Genomic DNA, 22320 nt, shown 5'->3' on the forward strand with positions numbered 1-22320 from the left:
CTGTAGCACTACTCATTGAGTTGGTGACGAACCATGTTCCCTCATGGGAAGATGCCCAGAAAATGGGTTTTCAGACCTTACCTTACTCCAAGATACCAAACACTACTAATATATATATTTTGATTCTTTTTATAGGTGTTAAGGGAAGAAGCCCAGAGTTTCAAAAACCTCTGGATTTGAGGTCAAATCCTTTTCAAGGGAGAGGGAATGATGCAATTCTACCCCCCAAGGGCATTGGATAGAAGACTCCAAGAAGATTGGGTCAGAGATGCAAGAGAAGGCCATAGGGTTCTCATGAGTCTTAGGATAGATTTCGAGCCCATAGGCTAAGTATGAGCCCACTTATCTTTGTACATATTAGATTAAGGTTTCATTATTTTTGGGCCTTGTATTTAGGGCCCCATAATGTAGGTAGGATACCCTAAAAATGTAGGATTTTCCAGCCCTTGTATTTTAGGGAACCTAGACTAGTTTTTGTATTAGGGGTAGTTTTGTAATTTCACATGCATTAAGTGAATATTTGATGTGTGTGTTGGGAAATAAATTTAATTAGATTGGGAGAAGCCCAATCCGATTAAATTTTGGACCATCTTAAGGGGGAGGTGAACATTTGCTTGCTACACCTCATTGCCACACCATATAGTCACACTTTGTGCATGTCCTTCATGCTTTACACGCTCATGACACCTAAGCACACTTAGTGGAAAATCTTGGATTAGTGGGCTGAACCATAGCTAAAATTCATTAATCATAATTAGTGAAATTTTGGCTCCACAATTTCAATTTCAAATTCAAGTGAAATTTGAATAGAAATTCAAAATTTCCTCCAATTTTGTGTGACACTTAGGCTATAAATAAAGGCCATGTGTATGTATTTTTTTCAACTTTGATCATTTGAGAATTACACTTCAAAGTTCAGACCTCATTTGAGGCACAAAATTTCGTACTCCTTCTCTCCCTCTCCTTTCAGTCATCTTCTCTTTCCTTCAAGCTCTTATTCATGGCTTTCTATGGTGGTGACCTTTTTCTTGATTCATCTTCTCCTTGAAGTGGCATCTCCAATCATCTTTATTCCTTCTTCATTCCGCTGCCATTGATATTCAAGAAGCAAATGACTCCATTGATGAAGAAGATCCAAGGCCTACAAGCTCCATATGGAGTTATGTCAAAAAGGAGCGATAACGACCCTATCAAACCGGTAAGGGATGCCCAACCACCTTTTTGTTTTGTTTTACATTATAGTGATGAAGAAATTTAGGAATAATGGGGGTGATGAAAAATTCATCACATTAAAGCTCCTATAGCCAGCTTTAGAGCTTGGGAGACTTATGTATTACTTGGACTCAATAGGTCTCTGTACTCGGTGGGCACATCTGAGTAGATTACTTAGATCTAAAACTGGATATTATCTGTTATTAGAGAAAAAATTTATCTTCTACTAGAAAGATAAAGATATCCCCTAAAATTGGATATTATCTGTTATTAGATGAAAAATAAGATAAAATCATATTTTTCCTATTTAAATTATCTTAGAAGGGAAATTGAAATTTTATTATCCAAATTTACCTTTATAAAAGAGGATCATCAAGGTTTAGGTAAATCAATTCTAATCCAACCTACTTTCTGATACTTGTCTTTCATCACTGTTCGCAAAAGAGCTCATAAAAAAATGCCAGCATAAGAATGTTTTGCTCAAATCCGATAAGAACAATCTTCTTAATCGTAAGGTTGTTTGATTTGGGATTTTTTTTTGTAATTTCTTATGTATAAAATAATTAACTTTAAAATACCTTCTTATTTTCATTTTGTATATTTAAAAAAGTGAAAACAACGTATGACGCTTCTAATAATTTATGAAAAAATAAAATATCTTTTCACTTTTCAAATCAAACGAGTTCTTAATGTTATTGGCATTATATTGACTTCATATTTTCAATATTTTTAAAAAGTGTGATAAAGTGATAAATTAATTTCTGAAAGATAAAAAATATAAATTTAGTTTGTGAATATAAAAAAAGTATAACAAATTAATTTTATCATTAAATTTGTGAGATTATTTTGTCATTAAAATTATAATATTTAAGGATCAAGTTGATAATAAATTATATTTTTTTATGATTAATTTAAGTAAAGTTTATAAGGACCAATTTATCATTGAACTGTTTACGAGACTCATTTGTTATATTTTTTATATATTTAGGAATTAAATTTAAAATTTTCATTTTGAAAAATAATTTATCAACATATCTCACTTTAATGAACAAATTCGTGCAAATTTTATTATTTTCAAACTACAAAACAGTGTTTAGTTATTATTTTCAAACTAAATGATAAGGATATTTAAAAAAAAAATATAACCTAAAAGAGAAAATGCTACTTATAAATAGTATAACTATAAACAAATAATATTTTGAAGCCCTTAAAATGTTAGTAACGAAATTTATAAGTTGTGTTATTTCCTTGTCCGTCAGTGAGAGGGATAATTGTAGCCTTCTGAATAAAAAAGACTACAAAATTTTAAATGTGAGCTTTTCATAAGCGGGTCGTTGTAGTATAGTGGTAAGTATTCCCGCCTGTCACGCGGGTGACCCGGGTTCGATCCCCGGCAACGGCGTTTTTTTTTCTCTGTTTTTTTTAAAATAAATTAAGAAAACCTAAAATTAAAAAAAAAAAAATGTTTTAACAAAACAAGCCGTAGAAGATAAGAGAACGTTAAAACTTAAAACAGCGTTACAAAAAACAAAAACTCCATGGGGTGGGGTCACCTCGGAAGGCATGGCTCAGATTCCGTTGACGGCGCGGTGGCCGGTCCTAGCACCTCCGCCACCGAACCACGGCGGTTCCCTCTCGCAGCTCAGCCGGAAATGATGCGCGCCGCCGAGAAGGACGATCAATACGCCTCCTTCGTTTACGAAGCCTGTCGCGACGCATTTCGCCACCTCTTTGGTTCCTCTCTCTCTCTCTCTCTCTCTCTCTCTCTTCCGATTGCAAATGAAGTTTCAAATTTTCAATTAACTGTATTCTGTCGTTGTCATAACTCATTACAGGTACCAGAGTTGCGGTGGCTTACCAAAACGAGGTAACCTCTCTGTCGTTTAGAGCGAGATTTTGCGTGTTAACACTTTGAAGTTTGAACGTGAAGTGACTAACTGCGTTTTCGTGTTGGTTGCGTCGTAGACGAAACTTTTAGGGCAGATGCTTTACTATGTTCTCACTACTGGCTCGGGACAGCAAACCCTGGGAGAGGAGTACTGCGACATCACTCAGGTTACGTACTCCAAATTTTTGAAATTCGGATTGGTTATGTTATGCCTTTTGAATTTGCATTTCATTTTAGTACTGTTCAAGGTTTTAAATTGTGGTAGCAATTGTAGTATTTTATCAAGAACTTTGATGTTGCAAAAAAATACGGATAAATATGACTGATATGGTTGCAATTGCGGTCCTGAATGTCTCAAAACCCTCGACATTGTGGCCTTATTTGCAATTATATACTGTTTTTTAAGAACTTGATATTGTTGTATTTATGAATTGTAGGTTTGAGTTTTGTGTTGCTGGATTTTCGTACCTGATTTGATGAATTTCCCTATTGTTCTGACATCATTCGATTGTTGCTGATTGATTTATCAGGTTGCAGGACCTTATGGACTTCCTCCTACCCCTGCGAGGCGTGCTCTTTTCGTTGTATATCAGACTGCTATTCCTTATATTGCAGAACGAATTAGGTTGATTATCATCTGTTTCATTTATTTTTTAGTTTTTCTTGGCCCTTTGTGTTTTCCAATTATCAATATGAATGAGCTGTGTTTGTCAAATTTTATGATGACTTGATTGTTTGTCAATTCCACAGTTCTAGAATTGCTTCGCGAGGCATTGTCCTTGCTGACTATGAGTCTGCTGAGGGTTTTGGTGAAAATGCCCACAGGAGCCATAGTGCTCAGATTTCTGGCACCAGTCCTTCATCCTCGTCTGGCCAATCTGTTACTACTCTGTCAAGGTTGAAGGGGAAAATGAGTGCATTTTGGTTGCATTTGGTTCAGAGATGGCCTACGGTATATTAATTAATTGCTGATACTTTACTCGTTCAACACGGATCTGGAAGTCAATATATTTTCCTTTGGGAACACTTGATAATTTTTATTACAACCATATACTGTTGGTTGTTCTTTTAAATTATCAGGGAATTCACAACTTAGATTATGATTGGCGGTCCTATGGGACACAAACTGTGTCATCTCCTATGTAAATTGTAATTGTTTTCTAACAATTTTAATGCATTTAATTGGCTTAGTTAAATGCAATTTTTTGTGTGTTTTTTTCTTCTGAATCTAGTTTTTATGCCCTGCCACCAGATGCTCCCTTTTGTCCGTGAGTTGTTGCAGTTGGTTCTCCGTGCTAACCTCATGCTATTCTACTTTGAAGGTGATTCTTTACTTGATGGGCTCATGGCAGTTGTGAAATAGGTAAAATCCAGATTTCTAAATCTTGCAATTGTTTAATCATGCAGGTCTCTATTATCATATATCCAAACGTGCGGCAGGCATTCGTTATGTATTTATTGGAAAAGCATCAAATCAAAGGCCCAGGTAATGACTTTTGAAACTTTTAAGATTTCAAAATGTTTAAGCAATTTGGGAAATTTTCCTCTTGAATTTGCTTCATATGACATGGTATGAGCATAACGGTTATCTATTCCGACTGTTGAATATAATTTTGTCCTTGTTTTCATGTACTAGATCTTGGGTTAGGTGACCCCCTAAAATTGCTTTGTAAAAGGTCTGTCATGCAAATGACAGTTTGTGGTGTTGTTTACTAAATCTCCTCTCTTAAGCATAATATGGCCTTTTGTAGTCGGAAGTTACCTTTTTATAATTCCACCAACCTAAATTTCTCTTATCATTTCTTATTGTCATATTAGTCATTTTAGTAACCAGATTTCTTCCCCCAAGATTTTTTGATTTACAGAACCTGTTCTCTGTAATTTTGATTCTTTGCAGATACCAAATACTGGGAGTATTTTTGTTGATTCAACTTTGTATAATAGCTGCTGAAGGGCTGCGTCGAAGAAATTTAACTTCAATTACTGGTTCAGTTCATCAAGCATCCTTCGCAACCCACGATAGATCAGCAGGTTATTGATGATTAATTTATTCAGTTATTTTTCTCATCTACCAATGTGCTTTGGACTTTTTATTTTTTATTTTTCTGCCTTTTCAGTTAGTTTTTTTCATAGCCTGATTCCCCTATCATGTATTACAGGACATGGTTTGCCTGTTTTAAATGAAGAGGGTAATTTGGCAACTCCAGATATTGACAAAAGAAGCTGGGTCTCTGAATCTTCATCTTCTGAGGTTCAATTCTCACATCAGATTATCCTGTGCCTCCCCACATCCTTCTTAATTGACAATATTTTAGTGCATGCTTGTTGCTCTGAGTGAGGTTAAATTAAAGGTGACCAGGCGTGTAATATTTGAAAATTTTGGTTCTGCAGTGAGATAGAATAGACATGCTTTTGAAAGTTTTGAAAGTTGAATACCATTTTTTTAGAAGGATCAAGGATATGAAAGAATTCTATTTAGTTATTTTTTTAATGAGTAGTGAAAAGTATCAAATGCCAAATGGCATCATGTGATCCAGGTAACCGACTCATCTAGTGGGATATGGCTTTGTTGTTGTTGTAGTGAAAGTATTAAATGAAAAATTAGACATTTCTTTTGTTCAGATTTGAGAACATAAAATTCATTTAATACTTAATGGAAAGTACTAAGTGTTCCTTACTAATTAGCAAAAGCCTATAAAGAAGGTGGAACTAACAAAGTAAAGTGTATAGTTTGATTATGTAGATACAGTTTGTTTCAACTAGTTTTTGTTTCTTAATGAATTAGAATTTGTATAATCTGGTTTTGTGATGACAATGCATGTGGGTTTCCCTCAACTTGTATGGGTCCTAATGAAGACTGTATCAGTGTTATGGTTATGATCCAAATTGTTCACACTTTTGGGGATTTACCTTTGGTTGAATGTTGTTGATGAAAGACATACCTAATTACGTTCATTGACAAACACCAAGATCTAAAGAGCTTCACAGGAAGCCTATTTGAGAAAAGAGTTGATTTACCATGGCAGAATTAAATAAAAAGCCTCAAGACAATTTAGGTAGTTCTATCATGTCATCTCAAGAGCATCAAGAGTTTTTGACGAATCCTTTTTCTATTTGCAGTATCATGCAACCAGTGGGGTTAGCAAATGCACACTTTGCCTGAGTAATCGTCAGCACCCAACTGCTACTTCATGTGGCCATGTATTCTGCTGGTATTGTCTTTAGTGCATTCTTACTGCTTTCTATGTATGGTCTTCTTTCTCTCTCATCTTCTCTTTGATGTGATCCATGTAGGAACTGTATCACGGAATGGTGCAACGAAAAGCCAGAGTGCCCTCTTTGTCGCACGCCCATAACACACTCGAGTCTAGTTTGTGTATATCATTCGGACTTCTAGAGTCTGCTCCTCTTTACGTACATATATAGAAGATAGCATTAAAGGCAGCATTTTCCTCATCTTGGATCTTACAAGGACTGTATGAACATTTAAGCAATTCAATTTTGTATTAGGATTTCAATAATCAATCTGATTACACTATTAGGTCCGTGTTTCATCTCTTTTATTATGCAATAATGATTTTTTTTTTTTTTTGGAAAAAGATAACCATTATAGCACAACACTGGATGGTGATTCTGCATTAATTATTTCTCTCCAGTGGGTGGTGCTAATGAGGTTTATGCCAGTAAACCTGTTGCTCAATTTTATTTTATTTTTTGTTGGAAAGGCCAATTTTAGTTAAAATTGTTTTAGAAACAGACTAAGGCGACGGCTAGCGTGGAAAAGGTAAGTAGGTCTCCCATAATGGGAGAGGGTTTATGGACCATCGGATTTTTTTACTTTTGAATTAAAGGTTCCAATCTTTTCTCTTCTCTTTTTATTTTTCTATCTTTTTCTTTGTTTCCCAAATTACCCTTTATTCCCTTTGTGCCTTCCACCGTTTTCCCGTCCCAATATCCATTCTTCATTTTCCGGCTACATGTTGTCTCTGGTAGCCCCTTTTTCTCTCACTCCCAAATAGAACTCCATTCAAATCCAAATTCTATACAACACAGAGCATCCAATCTTTACCATTCAAGCCCAATTTGTAATCAAATATCAACATTTTCCAAAATATATCAACATTTTACACAATTTATTATCATATAAACAAGAATAAAGTATATTCAATCTCTTTCCACAATCATTTTTTTCCTTTTTTACAAGGAAATCTTACAGTTGAGAATCTCTCAAAATCCAAAAAAATTCATTGTGTTGTCACGCCTATATCCCCATCGCCATGCCCAAATTCCTTCTCGCCTCACACAAAGATTGTCAGTGCAATGGCGTCATGGTCGTTCGCGACAATGCCATGGTTGTCTGCGATGATGACATGCATTCCAGTCACACACTCAGATACACCAATGACTCTGTCATCGAGAATGTATGCTCGTTCAAACACGTCTATGCTATCTGATTCCATATTTGATGTTGGGCAACCCACCATGTTGGTGGCACAAAGGGTGAGTAGAAGGAGAGGAGATAGAAGAAAAAATGATAAATTAAGAAAAAGAGAAAAGATAAAAAAATATTAGTCTTTAATTCAAAAGTAAAAAAAAAATTGATGGCTAAAAGATACTTTTCCATTGTGAGACCTACTTACCTTTTCCACGTTAGTCGTCGCCCAGACCTAAAATAGTATCCATGCAACCTTTGTGTTGGTTTTCCTTCTACATGTTATCAATATCAATAAAGACAACTTATAGACTTTTTTTTAACAAAATGGATAATTTCACATGACTATTTGCCAATATGGGTATTTTAGTAAACTTTTTACCTTTGCCAATATGGGTATTTTAGTAAACTTTTTACCTTTGCATGAGTGATTTTTGCCAACTAGGACTTAGGAGACACCACTCTGAGTGTCGCCATCTATTTTTTGTTGTCTTGTAACATGAGGCACCATTTGGATTAATACTTTCTTTTCAAGTGTCTTGTAAGTATAGGAGGCGTCACCCTGATACTAACCATCCTATCATGGATTGGGCGTCGGCTTAATTAACGCTAAATTGAGTGAAAATGACTAGATCTCATCACTATTTTTACTCAATTTAGTGTCGGCCAAACCAATGCTAAATACTAGTGTAATGACTATATCTCATTTCACATTTTCACTCAGTTTAATATACCTGATAGGATGATATATACCAAGGTGGTGTCTCCTGTTGGTTACATATAAGATAATGCCTCTTGTGCTGACAAAACACAAGGTGTCACTTAGGGTGTTCTCTCCTCTCCTGTATCCTACCCAACAAAAATCATCTATGGCAAATTAATAATTTTATAAAACAACTACTTTGATAATTAATTTTGTAAAATAACCCATTTTGATAAAATAACATTAATCATTATCCTTTTAGTTGTGTTTTTATCTCTAATTAATTTTTTAAATATTTAAGCATAAATATAAAAAGAAATAATAATGAATGATATATTATAGGGCTATATGGCTAATGCTAACTGGTTTCTTTTATTATTTTCTTAATTAGTATCTCTCGAAGACACTAATTAGCAAGGCATATTATAAAGTTAAAAATAATCTTAATACAAATAAGAATATTAATTATATTTTCTTTATTATGTTATTTTTTATAATAAATAAAAAGGAGAGATAAAAATTAAATCTATATAAAAAATATTAATAATAAAAATATAAATAAATAATACACCCTCTTGACTGTTTGTCAAAAAAAATATTTCCTCTAAATTAATATATAAGCAACAAAATATCTTAAATTAAATATAAATAAATCTAACTAATTTTATTCTATTTAATATCATTATTCTTAAAATACTCTTTATTTAATTATAGTTTTATTTTTAATGAATTTTATTAATAATATAATGTTCCAATAAAACAAATTTTAAAAATAATTTTACTTGAAAAGTTGATAGTCGTAATGTCGACACCCTCCTAGGGTTTATGGCCACACTCTACTATATTTAATGAGTTAAAAAAATCACTCCACCCCAAGGGGAAGATTCTCGATTTCTCATTTCTCCAAAATCGAATTAAGTGACCTCGGACACGGTGATGGATTCTTCTTCTCACTTCTCAGTAATTTTCCGGTTCTTTTGTTAATTCAGTTCAGTTTTTCCACAATATGTTTGATAATATTCCCTCGTTCTTCTGTCAAAGAATTATGCTCTGTTAATTTGCACTTCGAAAGCAAAGAATTAGTGTTCATTTCTGAATCTCACCGCTAAATTCTTTTCTTTATCTTTTCAATTATATGTTTTAATTTGTCAAATTGTTTTTCCAATTTTGTTGCAAGATCCAAAACCTAAGTCATCTTTACAGCGAGTTGGTTGTTCATAGATGCCTTTCTCGTGTCTGAGGGTGACGATATTACTTTCACATCCATTGACGCTGTGTTATGTTGCTCAAGGAATAAATGACAGCACATTCCTTTTGCTTTAAGTGTCAATGGTACATTTCACGTTTGAATCTTCTTCGTTTGTGCGTTAATGTATCTAGACTTGTGCAATATGCAAATACCTTTACCTCTTTCAAAAAATCCATTTTTATGTAACTAGACTTGTGCAATAATGCTCAAAATAAAGATTTGATGGAGTTGGTCAGGCTTCTTGTGCTGTTGTAAATGTGCTTGGAGTTTGGAATATATTCCCACATCTCATTGTATAATTCTTATCCAGCATGCGTATAGTTTTGTTTCACATTTCCTCTTTTTACCACTAAAAGTATCTCATTTAGCAAACCATACTTGTTAAGATTTGCAAGAAATTGTGAGATGTTGGTTTTGTTACTGAGAAATGTTGGTAACGCACCATCTAATACACTATTTTGAACATACTTTCTCTTATTGACTGTAATTTATTAGAAATTACTAAGTCTCGCTTATGATTTTGTAGTTTTTTAATAAATTTGAATCAAAACAGAGAATATGTTGGAAGGAATGTGCTTGACAGAGTGTTTATAAGACTCCTCTTCGTTATTTGCATCATTTTCAACATTACTAAAGTAGGAATGAACCAATATTTCTAGGAAATGTATTGGCCTCTTTGTCTTTAGCAAAATTTTAAGGAAAAGGGTTGAATATGTTTTGTAAGCATTTGAGAATATTTTAATATGATTTCTGTCAATGTGTGTTAAAAATTGGAATATTCTTCAGAGGATGTGCAGGTCAAGTAGATGAAGTTTAAGAATTGGTTCATCAATTCTTCATTTGTAAGTTAGTACCTTGTCTACATTTGTAGGATGACGTTTTTAGTTTTGATGTTGCTAGATGAAGATATAGAACCGTAGTGCTTGCTTCCTCACTGCGTGCTCCTTTCGGCTTGCTTTTTATTTGAGTAGTTGTTGATAGGGACTAATTTCATTGATTGGGATGTGAAATTGAGATGGAGATTGTGTTATACATTGTTCTCATGCAGATTTCAATATAACATATTTGTGGCTACCTTTGGTTCTAAACTTGTCTCTAACAGCAATTTTGTAGGTTTCTTTGAAATAATTAGCCATAATTGAGAGAAATTGTTTTCAGTTCACACTGTTCATTCTGTGTATATGAGACAGAAAACCCCCCCTAGGACCCTTTCTGTGTATATGAAGTTAAAATTTAAAAAATATTAATAAAGGAAAATATATAAGAAAAATATTGTTTTTAGATAATATTTGCTTAAAATTTTGGTAGTAGGAAATCATATCTCTAATTTTATTCATAAAATTGATAATACATATTGTTTTAACTTATTATTCATGAAATAATTATTTATTAGAACTTAAATATTTAAATAATTATGTAAAAAAAAAAATCCTCTGATGATACACTTTTGGATCCTTAGTAAGGATAAAATAGAAAAAAATAATATTTTTTTAAGCTAGTTTACTTTCTTTAAATTACTTCATGTAACTTATCATTATAAGTTACTTAAAACTATCAAAATAAGCCCGAATATCAAATAAGTTATTTTGATCAAAGTAGTTTATAAGTTCGATCGGCCATTACATTTGTGACTAAACTAGTAGTATTGCGCCATTTGAAAAGTAAAAATTACCACTCATGTGGATTTATATAATAATATATTTATTTGGTCAATATCTATAAATTTAAATTCAAATAAAAGTAGCTCAAAAATAAAACTTTCGCACCTGTACCGGACTGGCCCAAAAAAGGAAGCTTAAGGTCCAATTGGGACCAAAACAACAACTGGGCCCTGCTCCATTGGGTCAAGACTACTCGATCCGCATCCGAAACCTTATTTTGAGTACGTGGGCTACAGGGTGATTTTGAAGTTTTTTTAAAAAATTTATTTACACCAACGATATGTATCCTACAAGGCTCCAACTGATGGTTGATGTCTAATTCTTTTCGAGTCATCGAGATTATTGAAGGGAATTTTTCTTTTTAAAAAATTTCTTAAACAGTTGGAAATTGAACTGTTAACAACATGCTTAAAGAATCAACTTATTTAGCAATTGTGCTGAATTCGAGATATATACAACAATTTGTACCATATCATTTTATAAGTCTATTTCTTTTCATTATGTTGTTTATTACTTCTTAATCTTCTCTCTTGTATTTAAGTATTTATAGCCACTCTATTCAGTCTCAAATATAAGAGAAATTCTTTGATCTTAAATATAATTTTTTTAAATTAATTTTATCTTTTGCAATGCTACTATTTCTATAATATTCTTTTTATTTAATTGAGATATTAGTTATAATAATTTCTCTATTTCTGATATTAAGTTTCAATGAAAGATAAATTGAAGAAGAAAAAAAACTACCTTTCAATTGAAATTAATACATTTAGATAAATTAATTAACTTTAATTGGTTTTTTTTCTTATACTTAAGATTGGACACCTAAGGTAGTAAGCACCTTCCTCCTAATTACAAACATGGTTGTGTTTCTTTAGAGTTGCGGCAGATCAGTGGGGACGGAGGGGCCCTTGGCCCCCCAACTTTTCTGAAAACTGTGCAAAAGTGAAAAGAGTTTGTCTTGCAAATTATAACCCAATTTTTCTAAAAACTGAATAAAAAGTGTAAAATAAAAATATATTAACTAATATTATATACATATATAAAGTTAAAAGTGGACTGACTTGTTGCAGAACAATAATAAAAGTCACGTGTTCTTTTTTATATTAATATTAATATTAGTAATAACACAAAAAATATTAGATTTTCCTTAAGAAACCCCAAAAAAACTTAACAGAGAAGTCATTTTTCCTAACAGTAAATATCAAGTTTTTGGAAAGAAAATGTTTCTTAGACACTTATGTTATTTCGCACCTCTGAGAGAGAAAGAAATAATAAAAACAATAATAGATTTAATAAGTATTTGATGTGACAAAAATAAAGAGTGGAGATATTAATGGAGTGTTTGAAATATTGAAGTGTTCTTTTTTAGAAGAAAAAAAATAACATTGAAGTCTTGAAGAAGTTGCCGTTGCGGGACGAGAATACAATTAATTTGAAAATGAAAGACAGTAGTTGCGTTGCTCACAAATGCATTAGATTTTTTTATTCAGGGTTGATTTTGAATTTTGATTATACGAATATTATCTCTAATACTTTGACCTCCTCAAAATTATTAGTCAAACTCTGTTGCTATTCCAAAGATTAGTTAAGTTACAGCACCAAAGTAGACTTGTCTTTTTTGTTATTCTTTTTTCATGTTGTATCTGTACTGTTAGTTGTGTTAATATTTAATAATAATATTTAATTTTAAAAATTATGAAAATTATATAATTTTAATTTTAAAAGACAGCCCAAGAACAACATAACAACATAGGAAAATACGCCAAAATTCCACCAAAGTTGGTTAAAAGACAGGCATGTTTGTCAAAATGTTTTCTGACTTTTACAGGCACTCATTATTTTCACAGTCCGCCATCACCGCCACCGGTAACTAAAAAACGAACAATGCCACGACGTTAGTAAAGGAGTCCTATTCTTTCATGATAACGGGTTAAGTTTATTTACTCTACTCCCACTAATGTCTGAATTGAGTTTAGAATCAGAATTGAGAGAAATGGTTTAAAAAAATAAATTCAAGTTAACTAATCTTACCAGTAAGGATGGGATATAACAGAAATGACTAATCTTGTATAACCTGATAAATTAATGTTTAAATCTCTGTTGAAATAGGTATTCATATTTAATATTTATGCGTGTCCCATACAAGATCATCTCCAAAACAAAAGATGGATAGAAAATAAAAAAGTTAATTAATCTTTTCATGAGATTGAAGAAATTAGTGAGGGATCTATATCACTCCCTCCTTTATTTTTAAATTATGTATTGACTATATTATTAACTTAAATAATATATGAAGATTGATACATAAATTAGAGTTTTAAAAATAAAAAACTTGGTAACTAAATTATATTTGTAACCAAATGTGTGATTTTAGTTTATTATTTAATTATTAATATAATATGAATTATTTAATTATATTTTAAAAATTATAGAAAATAATGCTGCATAAAGAATTTTAAGATTATGGGATAGATAATTAAGTTCCTAAGGTGACATTTAGTATAAGATATTTCTCATTTAGAATCTAGACATAAAATTACTAGAAAAATTAAAAAGATGAGTTTGGTTATTATTAAATTTTGTTAAGAATAATAATATATTTACTATCACTTGTTTTGAGAAGAATTCATAATTATACACTTAACTAACTGGTATTTTAGTTTGTATATTACATGGGATAATAGTTCCAAAGTATATTTTTATATCCATTATAACCATAAATCAACATTTCTAAGAATATGTTATTGAATTTATTTAGAGTATACTAATATTGTAAAAGTTTTTTTAAACTATTATCCAATAAAAAAAATTATGTACGATAAGTTTGTTAATTTTATCATTATTTTAAAATTACTTAAAATGATTTTTGGTTAGTTTACAAGGAAAGAAAATTACATTAATAAAACACAAAAATTAAACTTATTTTATTTTCAAAAAATAGTTTATTATCCTATACTAAATATAATTTTTTTATTCTCATATTATTTTCTTAATATTAAAATATTCTTTATATTACGTCATATAAACTCAACTTATCTTCATTAAAGTAAATTTAAATCCAAACACATTCAAAACTATATATCTTTTATCGGTCAATTTCAACTTACAATCAGATGAGTATTCATGAATTTGAAATTAATTAGCATGCCGACGCCCACATGAAAAATGTCCAAATCAATCAGTACCTAATTAGCATTCTTCAATTCAAGCTTCTCTTTGTTCCTATGAATATGGCCGTCGCATTTTGTTAATAATAATAACAAATTAACAATAACAATAACACAAGTCTATGCTTTTGACATGCGTGTTCATCGCTCCTAACTACTGTTATTGCGGTTTATCCTTTCGACAATGATGGTCATCACTTATCACCAGATTCTTTACTTGTAAACTGAAATCACCATTTTGCTTAATTATTCTTTATATATATAGAGAGAGAGAGAAAGTGGGTGGCTTCTAACATGGGAAAGTGGAATAGAGAATTTGACTTCTATATTGTCCCTTCACATATTATTCTTATATTGTCCTATGAAAATAATACTGACAGTTATATTAATATTTAATGATAACATTTAATTTTAAAAATCATCAAAAATTATCTAATTTTAAAGGAATAACATAAATACAACATAAAGAGGAATAGTAAAAAAGTCAGATCCGTGGAATAGGTCTGCCACGTACTATTTTTTTTTTTTGCCCTTATATACATTTGTTAGTCAATGAATATTCAAGATACACTATTAAAAAATACACTTTCAACATCGATTATTTAGAATATTCTACATCGGTTCTAAAATCGATGTTGAAAGTGACGATGTTGAACGTATGAATGTTAACATCGATTTTGGAGAACCGATGTTAACATACATATGACAACATCGGTTCTCTAAATAATCGATGTTAAACACAATGAACAACAACAACAAAAGTGTACGCATGATGAACGTTGACATCGATTTTCCAGTAAAACCGATGTTAATATGTTAGTTTAACATCGGTTTTCTAGAAAACCGATGTTAATATATGCCCTTAACATCAGTTTTTCTAGAAAACCGATGTCAACGTTGATGATGCATACACTTATTTGGTGTAGTTCTTTGTGTATAACATCGGTTAATTATAAATAACCGGTGTAGTTCTTTGATGCATACACTCAAACGAATTTTGCACAGAAAACACACAGTGATATATGGCATTCTCAAAATATTCAAACATAATTGTAATGGTTAGTTGAAAATGACTTACAATTTTCTCAGCGATTTCCTTTGCGGCCTCGGTCGTCATCTCCCCTGTCTTCTTCGTGCGGACCATCTTCCACTTCACATGGCGTCTGACTGGGGATAGAGTGTCGATGACGCCATCAACACTTCCTGACTGTGCAGTTTCTTCTTGGTCTTCTCATCCAGGAGCTTCTGCTTCAAATAATCATAACCCCCACGAGACAAAACGTGGGGGGCAGTATTCTGCTTCTGGATGGCCTGTGTCTTGATGCGCAAATCCTGGAAAAATTAAACAATAATGTTTGAAATGGGTAGAATGAAGTATAACAACATCATGTTTGATATGAAAAACAACTTAAATGGCAAAGGAACATACCTCCCAAGAAGGGTCTATGTGAGTCTGGAAAAACTGAGCCCACTTTTCCTTACTGATGCCGTATTGGTCACAGAAAGTGTCCTCGACACCGTCCTAATCGGCTGTAAGGGCCCATTTCCTCGTGAGGTCTGATTTAAACTGCCTCCATCTCTCCTTTTCGTCCTACTGTCAGAAGCCTCTGGGATATCAAATTCCGCCTGAAAACATGAAACAAAGTTTATTTGTTACAATAATGAAATTTTTTAGCTATTAATTACACACAATCAAATAAGAAAAGAGAAATACCTAAATATCCTCCCAAATCAGGTCCTTCTGAGTAGTAGGGACCTCCTTCCAGTTCTCGTAGGTGATGTCCACCTTATCATGTGCCACAATCCCCAAATATGTTCTTAATTTTTTTTTGTGGGGACCGTCAGCCTTCTCTATAGTAGGATCAGCATTCACCACTGGTCTCTCAACACCAGGTGGTCTAGTGGACAACGATCTTAGACGTAAGGCTTTGAGTGTCCGCTTCACGGTAGACGTCGAAGCCGATGTGTCTGAAGTAGGAGGAGGAGGAGGAGGAGAAGGAGCAGGAGGAGGAGGAGGAGGAGGAGGAGGAGGAGGAGGAGGAGGAGGAGGAGGAGTGGAGGCAGGTGGAGAACCCATGATCTTTTATACAATAACATACAAAATTAGATTAATGAAAAGAGGATCAGTCATAAGTTTTTTTTGGAAGGCAAAAGTATAATATTATTAAACAAAACCCCACCACATAAGGAGACAAGACAAATTAACCAAAGGACTCTGAAGTTTTTTTAATTGTGATTTCATCCATGTTTTCACAACATTTGATTTTGTTTTTTGCAGAAAAGAAAGAGGGGAACAAGCAACAATTTGAAGGTTGTATATTCAGGAACTAAAGAATTCAAAATAACTAGTAATAAGAGAGATTTGTTTTTGGAATTTTCTGAGCACCAAGAGCGGCTACGCAAGAAGCTTGCACTTGAGGAGGGAAAAATATTTACAGCTAATGAACAACTTTCTTAACTATTTGTCCTTCAGATTTTACTGTTTTTTTTTCTTATATATAAATATAAATAATATAAGGCTATGCCATAGGGACATGGTCATTTTTACCCCTAACAATCTTAGAAGTAAATATAGACCATGTTTTTACGGAATACCCTTATACCATTTATATTTACATATTAGCAAAAAGAAACAGTAAAATCTTAAGGACAAATAGTTAAGAAAATGGAACTGATAGAGCTAAGATAAAAGCTGGAAGCATATTGGAACTCTTGCAGCGAATGGAAGGGGTTGATAATCTCCAGAGTTCATAGTCTCAGTAAAGATACAAAGATACAATCCCAACTAAAGGGAATTTGCGGAGGAGACAATTCTTATGGGGGGGAGGTATGGAGTAGAGGAAAATTGCTTGGGTGAGCTGGAAGGAAGTATGCCAACTAAAAGATAAAGGGGGTCTCGGTATTAAAGACCTTAAGACCTTTAAGTCAGCTTTGCTGGCCAAATGGTGCTGGGACTTATTTCACAAGCAAGAGGAACCTTGGGCAAAAATACTCATATCAAAGTATGGAGGCTGGAGGGCATTGGAGGAAGCCAAGACTCTATTTGGTGGAGGGACCTGCTATCAAGTCAGCAGCAACAACAGAACCAGGTAGTCAAAACGGAAAGAAATTGGAAGGTGGGAGGTGGGGAGAAGTTAAGATTTTGGGAGGACCCTTGGACACATAATGCTATACCATTAATGGAAAAATATCCAAGGCTGTACCGAATTTCTGATCAACAAAAACAAATCATTATGAATATGGGGAATAACACCAACGGCGGATGGGAGTGGAAGCTATCTTGGAGGAGGGCTCTTTTTGATAGTGAAATTCAAATGGCAGATAATTTCCTTGGAGAACTATCACAGCAGCAGATTCAACCAAATAGGGAGGATAGGTGGAGCTGGAAGCATGATCAAACTGGATACTACTCAACAAAAAGCGGATATGACTTGATATGGGAAGCACAGATGGGAGCTAATCAGAATTTGGACTTTGTGGACATTTGGAAGCTCAAAATACCAAGTAAATCATTGGTTTTTGCTTGGAGGCTAATTAGGGACAGACTTCCAACTAGGATGAATCTTAGAAGGCGGCAGGTTGTGATAAATGAGGTACAGTGCCCATTTTGTGGAGATGTAGAGGAGGAGGCTGCCCATTTAGAAATATGGAGACAGACTTTGGAACACATTTTAATCACTGGTCCTTCAACCTAAAGGAAGTGTTTAGTAAATAGGCTGTAGAGGATTCAGAATCTATGTATCAATTAGCTTGTTGTAAGTGGTTTTGTTATAAAACAGCAACTAAATGCAGGGTAGTTTTCAATATATATAATATCTAATTTTGCTGAGCAAAAAAAAAAAAGGATTTGCGGACAAGACAACTGGAGAAAGGCTTTGCCCAGCCCTACAACTATTGGTCTAGTAATTTATCAACATCATTTTTTTATTAGGGTAGCAGTGCAGGGTTATTGTATTCTATTTAGATTGGCACCTGATTCGTAGGACCTATGGTTCTGCTAGTCTGCTGGTTTCTACCTTGTATATTTAGTACCTCTGGTACTCACAGTTATTAATACAAATTATAATTTTGCTGATAAAAGAAAAGATAATACAAGAGAGAGAGAAGGGCAGTGGCAGTCACAATATATATATATATATATATATATATATATATATATATATATATATATAGAGAGAGAGAAGGGAAGCAGATAAAATTACAGAAACATTCAACACTAACAATGAACAAGTTCTGAGAGTTTAAATCACAGTAAATACTTCAAAGATATCAGTCCAATGAAAGAAAGGTCATGTAGACAGGCATAGCATAAGTTACAAATATACCAGTAATGCATACAACAACAATTTCAAATTAGTTTTCGAATCAAAGATATAAATACCTGACTTTCAGGCTTCAAAGATATAATCAAAGCGCTTCCACAGCAACGCCAATTAGCAGTAGTAAATGATAGCCCTAAAAAAAACCATACAGAAATTAGCCACAATGTATTTAAAGCCTTTTATCAACAATATGACTCTCACTTCATGGTGATACATTGACTCTCAAAAGACATTATACTGAGAGTGTATTTAAAGCCTTTTTCAGTCATTTTATCAAACAGCTCATTGACAATTTTTTAAGAATACATATCATACTTCTATCCAGTCAAACTAAAGCAATAACTAATTAATTTAATTAAACAGGGACCAATTTAGATGCGAATCATTAAAGGTAGATGATGGCATTCAAAGAATGATAGCGCCTATCCACCCATTAACCTAAGTACCCAGTCACTGTAAAGTTTGAAATGCTTCCTTGTCCAGGTTTTTTTTTCAGCTTGCTTATATAGCTCATGCTTCCGTTTATATTATGTTTTCTATTGGTCTTTCCTTTTTAACCTTTTTATTTCATTTAAGTTCCAGAATGTGTTCTACTTTTAAAAAGTTTGATATGTTAAAATATGTTCCACTTCTAAAGGCTTTACTAAGAGGATTTGAATTAGCTTCTGGTGTAAACATTAATTTTGGCAAAACTCAGTTTGGGATTATAGGTGGTGGAGTCAATTGGGCCCTAGAAGCAGCTAATATCCTGCATTGCAGACAACTGGATTATCCTTTTTTTTTGGAAGGAAAAAATATGTATATTAATATTAAACAGAAGAAGATTGCATGGGTATCTTGGACACAATGTTGTGCTTCTAGAGATGCAGGAGGATTGGGGATCAAAGATTTTAGAATTTTAAATAATTCTCTACTAATCAAGTGGAAATGGTACATGTTTCACGAACCAGAACAGTTGTGGAATAGGATCCTGATTTCTAAATATCAGGACTGGAGAGGATTGGATCAGGGGCCTCACAAACAGAATTTCTCCACCTAGTGGGCTGACCTAAAGGCACTCAATCAAGATCACAATATGACTGTTGTCTCTAAACAATTCTGCTGGAAAATGGGTAGGGGTGATCAAATTTTATTTTGGGAAGATGCCTAGGCTGAGGATGGAATTCCACTCAAAGATCAATTTCCAAATTTGTACTCAATTTCCTCTCAAAGAAATCATATAGTGGCTGATATGGGATTCTTTGCCTGGAGGTTGTTATGGGATAGACTTCCCACTAAGGACAACCTGGCCAAGAGGCAAATTCTAATTAATAATGATCTATGCCCTTTCTGCCACAACAAGCCTGAGTCTGCTCCCCATTTATTTTTCACCTGTGAAAAAATTCAACCTCTGTGGTGGGAATTCCTATCATGGGTGAAGGAACACAAAACCATCCATTGTAGACCAATGGATAATTTTTTCCAACATGCTCCTACTGTAGGAACACAAGCTGTTGGTAGAAGATGGAAAATCTGGTGGCTGGCAGCCACAAACTCAATCTGGAAAGTCAGGAATGATATAATTTTTCAAAACCAATCCTTTGATATCTCTAAATTGGTAGACACCACTCTTTTCCTTATGTGGACCTGGCTGAAGGGGTGGGAAAAGGACTTCACTGTCTTTTTTACACAGTGGTCCTTAGCAATGTCTTTAGTATTTATTTAACACTATTAGGAAGGGTTGGTTTTATATGTTGTATTTTGTTGGGTGCCTATATGGCTATTTTTTGATGTAATGTCTCTTTGTAATCTGTAGTACCACTGATACTTCTAATTATCAATATAAATTATCTTTGTAGTTAAAAAAAAAAATTAAACAGAACAGTACCACAGGTACTGAAAATAAAAGATACAAGACACAAAAGTGCCACCTTCCAAAAAGCAAAACAAACCCAACAATAACCCAACACAAGGACCCCAATACATATAATCAGAAATTTAACCAAAGGCCATCATAAACACCTTTTGAGGTTCAAAAGGAATGCCATGAAACAGCAAGGAATTCCTAAGAAATCAGCAGACCTTTCTATTTCTATTTTTTACACATTTAAAACTCAAACATTTAAAATAAAAAATATATAACAAACTAACAAAGATAAAGACAAAAAAAAGGAAATATAAACTCACCTCAGTTGGTGCTGCTGCCCATCATTTCACTCTCACAACAAATAGGAATCATGTACCTGCATGGAAGAAATAATCACACAACACACAATGATCAGAATAAGCAAATGCATATAATTAAGCATGATACAATATCAATATTCATGGAAGTAACAATGACTTGTCAAAAATTTGGATGAAATTCAATATGTAAATCAAAGCTTTGTCCCTGAAATCCTCTGTGTAAATCAAAGCTTTGTCCCTGAAACCCTCTATGTAAATTTGACAGCCTCATGTCTCCCTTCCTGAAAACCCACAAAAAACTTTCTAACCCCCCTGTTGTTACTCCATAATTTATTTTGCAATAACTGCTTAAGGCAGTTACATATGGTCCTAAATCACTACACATTCAGTTACGATTAACCCTTTGTGCCTAACTAGGGTTTCGAAACATTACAACAGAGACAGACCATTGAACAATGGATTTTCATCATTAACATACAACAGAGACATACCTTCGATGGAAGCGCAGACACGAACTCCACAAACGCGAACTCGACAATGTGGTTGCAGTCATGGAAGCGCAGCCCAGTTTGCGACAAACACGAACTCAGACAGAAGGAGAAACAACAATAAAGCCATGGGTTAAAACGACGAATGCCTAATGTTAAAATGAAAGGACGTACCTCAATGGATAAGTGGCAAAGACGATCTCCACAAACACGATCTCCACAATGTGGTTGCAGTCACGGAAGCGCAGGCGACTTTGACACAAGGAAAAAGAAGAAGAACGATAGGGTTCAAGCGCAAGGAGAAAGAAGAAGAACGATAGGGTTCAAGCGCGCGGGTTGTGCAATTTCAGAAGTTTAATTTATAATGATAACAACATCGGTTTTTTTTTTAAAAATAACCGATGTTAACATCAACTACGTAACATCTGTTATAATAAAACCGATGTTAACATCGACTCGATAACATTGGTTTTTACAAAACCGATGTTAACAACGACATACTAACATTGATTTTTCCAAAACCGATGTTAACTAAGTCTACTTATTTACAAAAATGTCACCGTGCTTTCGTTAACATCGGTTTTAGCTATAACCGATGTTAATTGGGCGATGTAGAAAGCTGTTTTTTTAGTAGTGATACCATGGTTTCAATTGTAGCAAATTGTCTTTTTTTTTCTTATGTAAAAAAAAAAGAATTTTTATCCCCAAAAATCATTACTGAAACATTTGCTCACAAAAACAGAATAAATTAATATCGCTTCATCAACATAAAACCCACAACATAAGAATTCAACAATACAATGAAGGTCTCGTCATTCCAACGCTCTTAAAATTTTATTTTATTTACATACAATTACACAATATTGGAAACAATGGCACCTGAATGCACAACATAATGACACTTGTGCACACAACACAAATCCAACACTGATTTTGATTGGCACGATTTTTTTTTCCCCTTATTTTCTTGAGAGGGGAAGGGAATGCTCACGAGAGAAAAAGCTTAAAAAAAAAGTGGAACAATTATATGAT

The 22320-nt window shown here is 33.3% G+C and overlaps 1 protein-coding gene, 2 long non-coding RNA genes and 1 other non-coding gene across 4 annotated transcripts; 3 read left to right on the forward strand and 1 right to left on the reverse strand.

Moving 5' to 3' along the window:
* Nucleotides 1-2542: 2542 nt before the first annotated feature.
* Nucleotides 2543-2614, forward strand: TRNAD-GUC. The gene has a single exon. It is a non-coding gene; the product is annotated as a tRNA-Asp (tRNA).
* Nucleotides 2615-2710: 96 nt separating this feature from the next.
* On the forward strand, nucleotides 2711-6654 carry LOC114383372 (peroxisome biogenesis factor 10-like). Its single transcript, XM_028343035.1, has 11 exons — nucleotides 2711-2946; nucleotides 3048-3079; nucleotides 3178-3267; nucleotides 3631-3725; nucleotides 3851-4052; nucleotides 4353-4422; nucleotides 4508-4586; nucleotides 4998-5131; nucleotides 5260-5351; nucleotides 6221-6312; nucleotides 6395-6654. Exons 1-11 carry the CDS (start codon nucleotides 2751-2753, stop codon nucleotides 6495-6497), a joined length of 1185 nt encoding a protein of 394 aa, XP_028198836.1. The 5' UTR covers nucleotides 2711-2750; the 3' UTR covers nucleotides 6498-6654.
* A 2408-nt stretch (nucleotides 6655-9062) lies between these two features.
* Nucleotides 9063-10572, forward strand: LOC114384357. The gene is made up of 2 exons (XR_003660653.1): nucleotides 9063-9195; nucleotides 9413-10572. It is a non-coding gene; the product is annotated as an uncharacterized LOC114384357 (long non-coding RNA).
* Nucleotides 10573-18701: 8129 nt separating this feature from the next.
* Nucleotides 18702-21373, reverse strand: LOC114384493. The gene is made up of 3 exons (XR_003660704.1): nucleotides 21292-21373; nucleotides 20801-20856; nucleotides 18702-18767 (listed from the first exon to the last, which is right to left on the reverse strand). It is a non-coding gene; the product is annotated as an uncharacterized LOC114384493 (long non-coding RNA).
* Between the last annotated feature and the right edge of the window lie 947 nt (nucleotides 21374-22320).

Source organism: Glycine soja, chromosome 14 (assembly GCF_004193775.1).
Source record: "Glycine soja cultivar W05 chromosome 14, ASM419377v2, whole genome shotgun sequence".
Classification (NCBI taxonomy): domain Eukaryota; kingdom Viridiplantae; phylum Streptophyta; class Magnoliopsida; order Fabales; family Fabaceae; genus Glycine; species Glycine soja.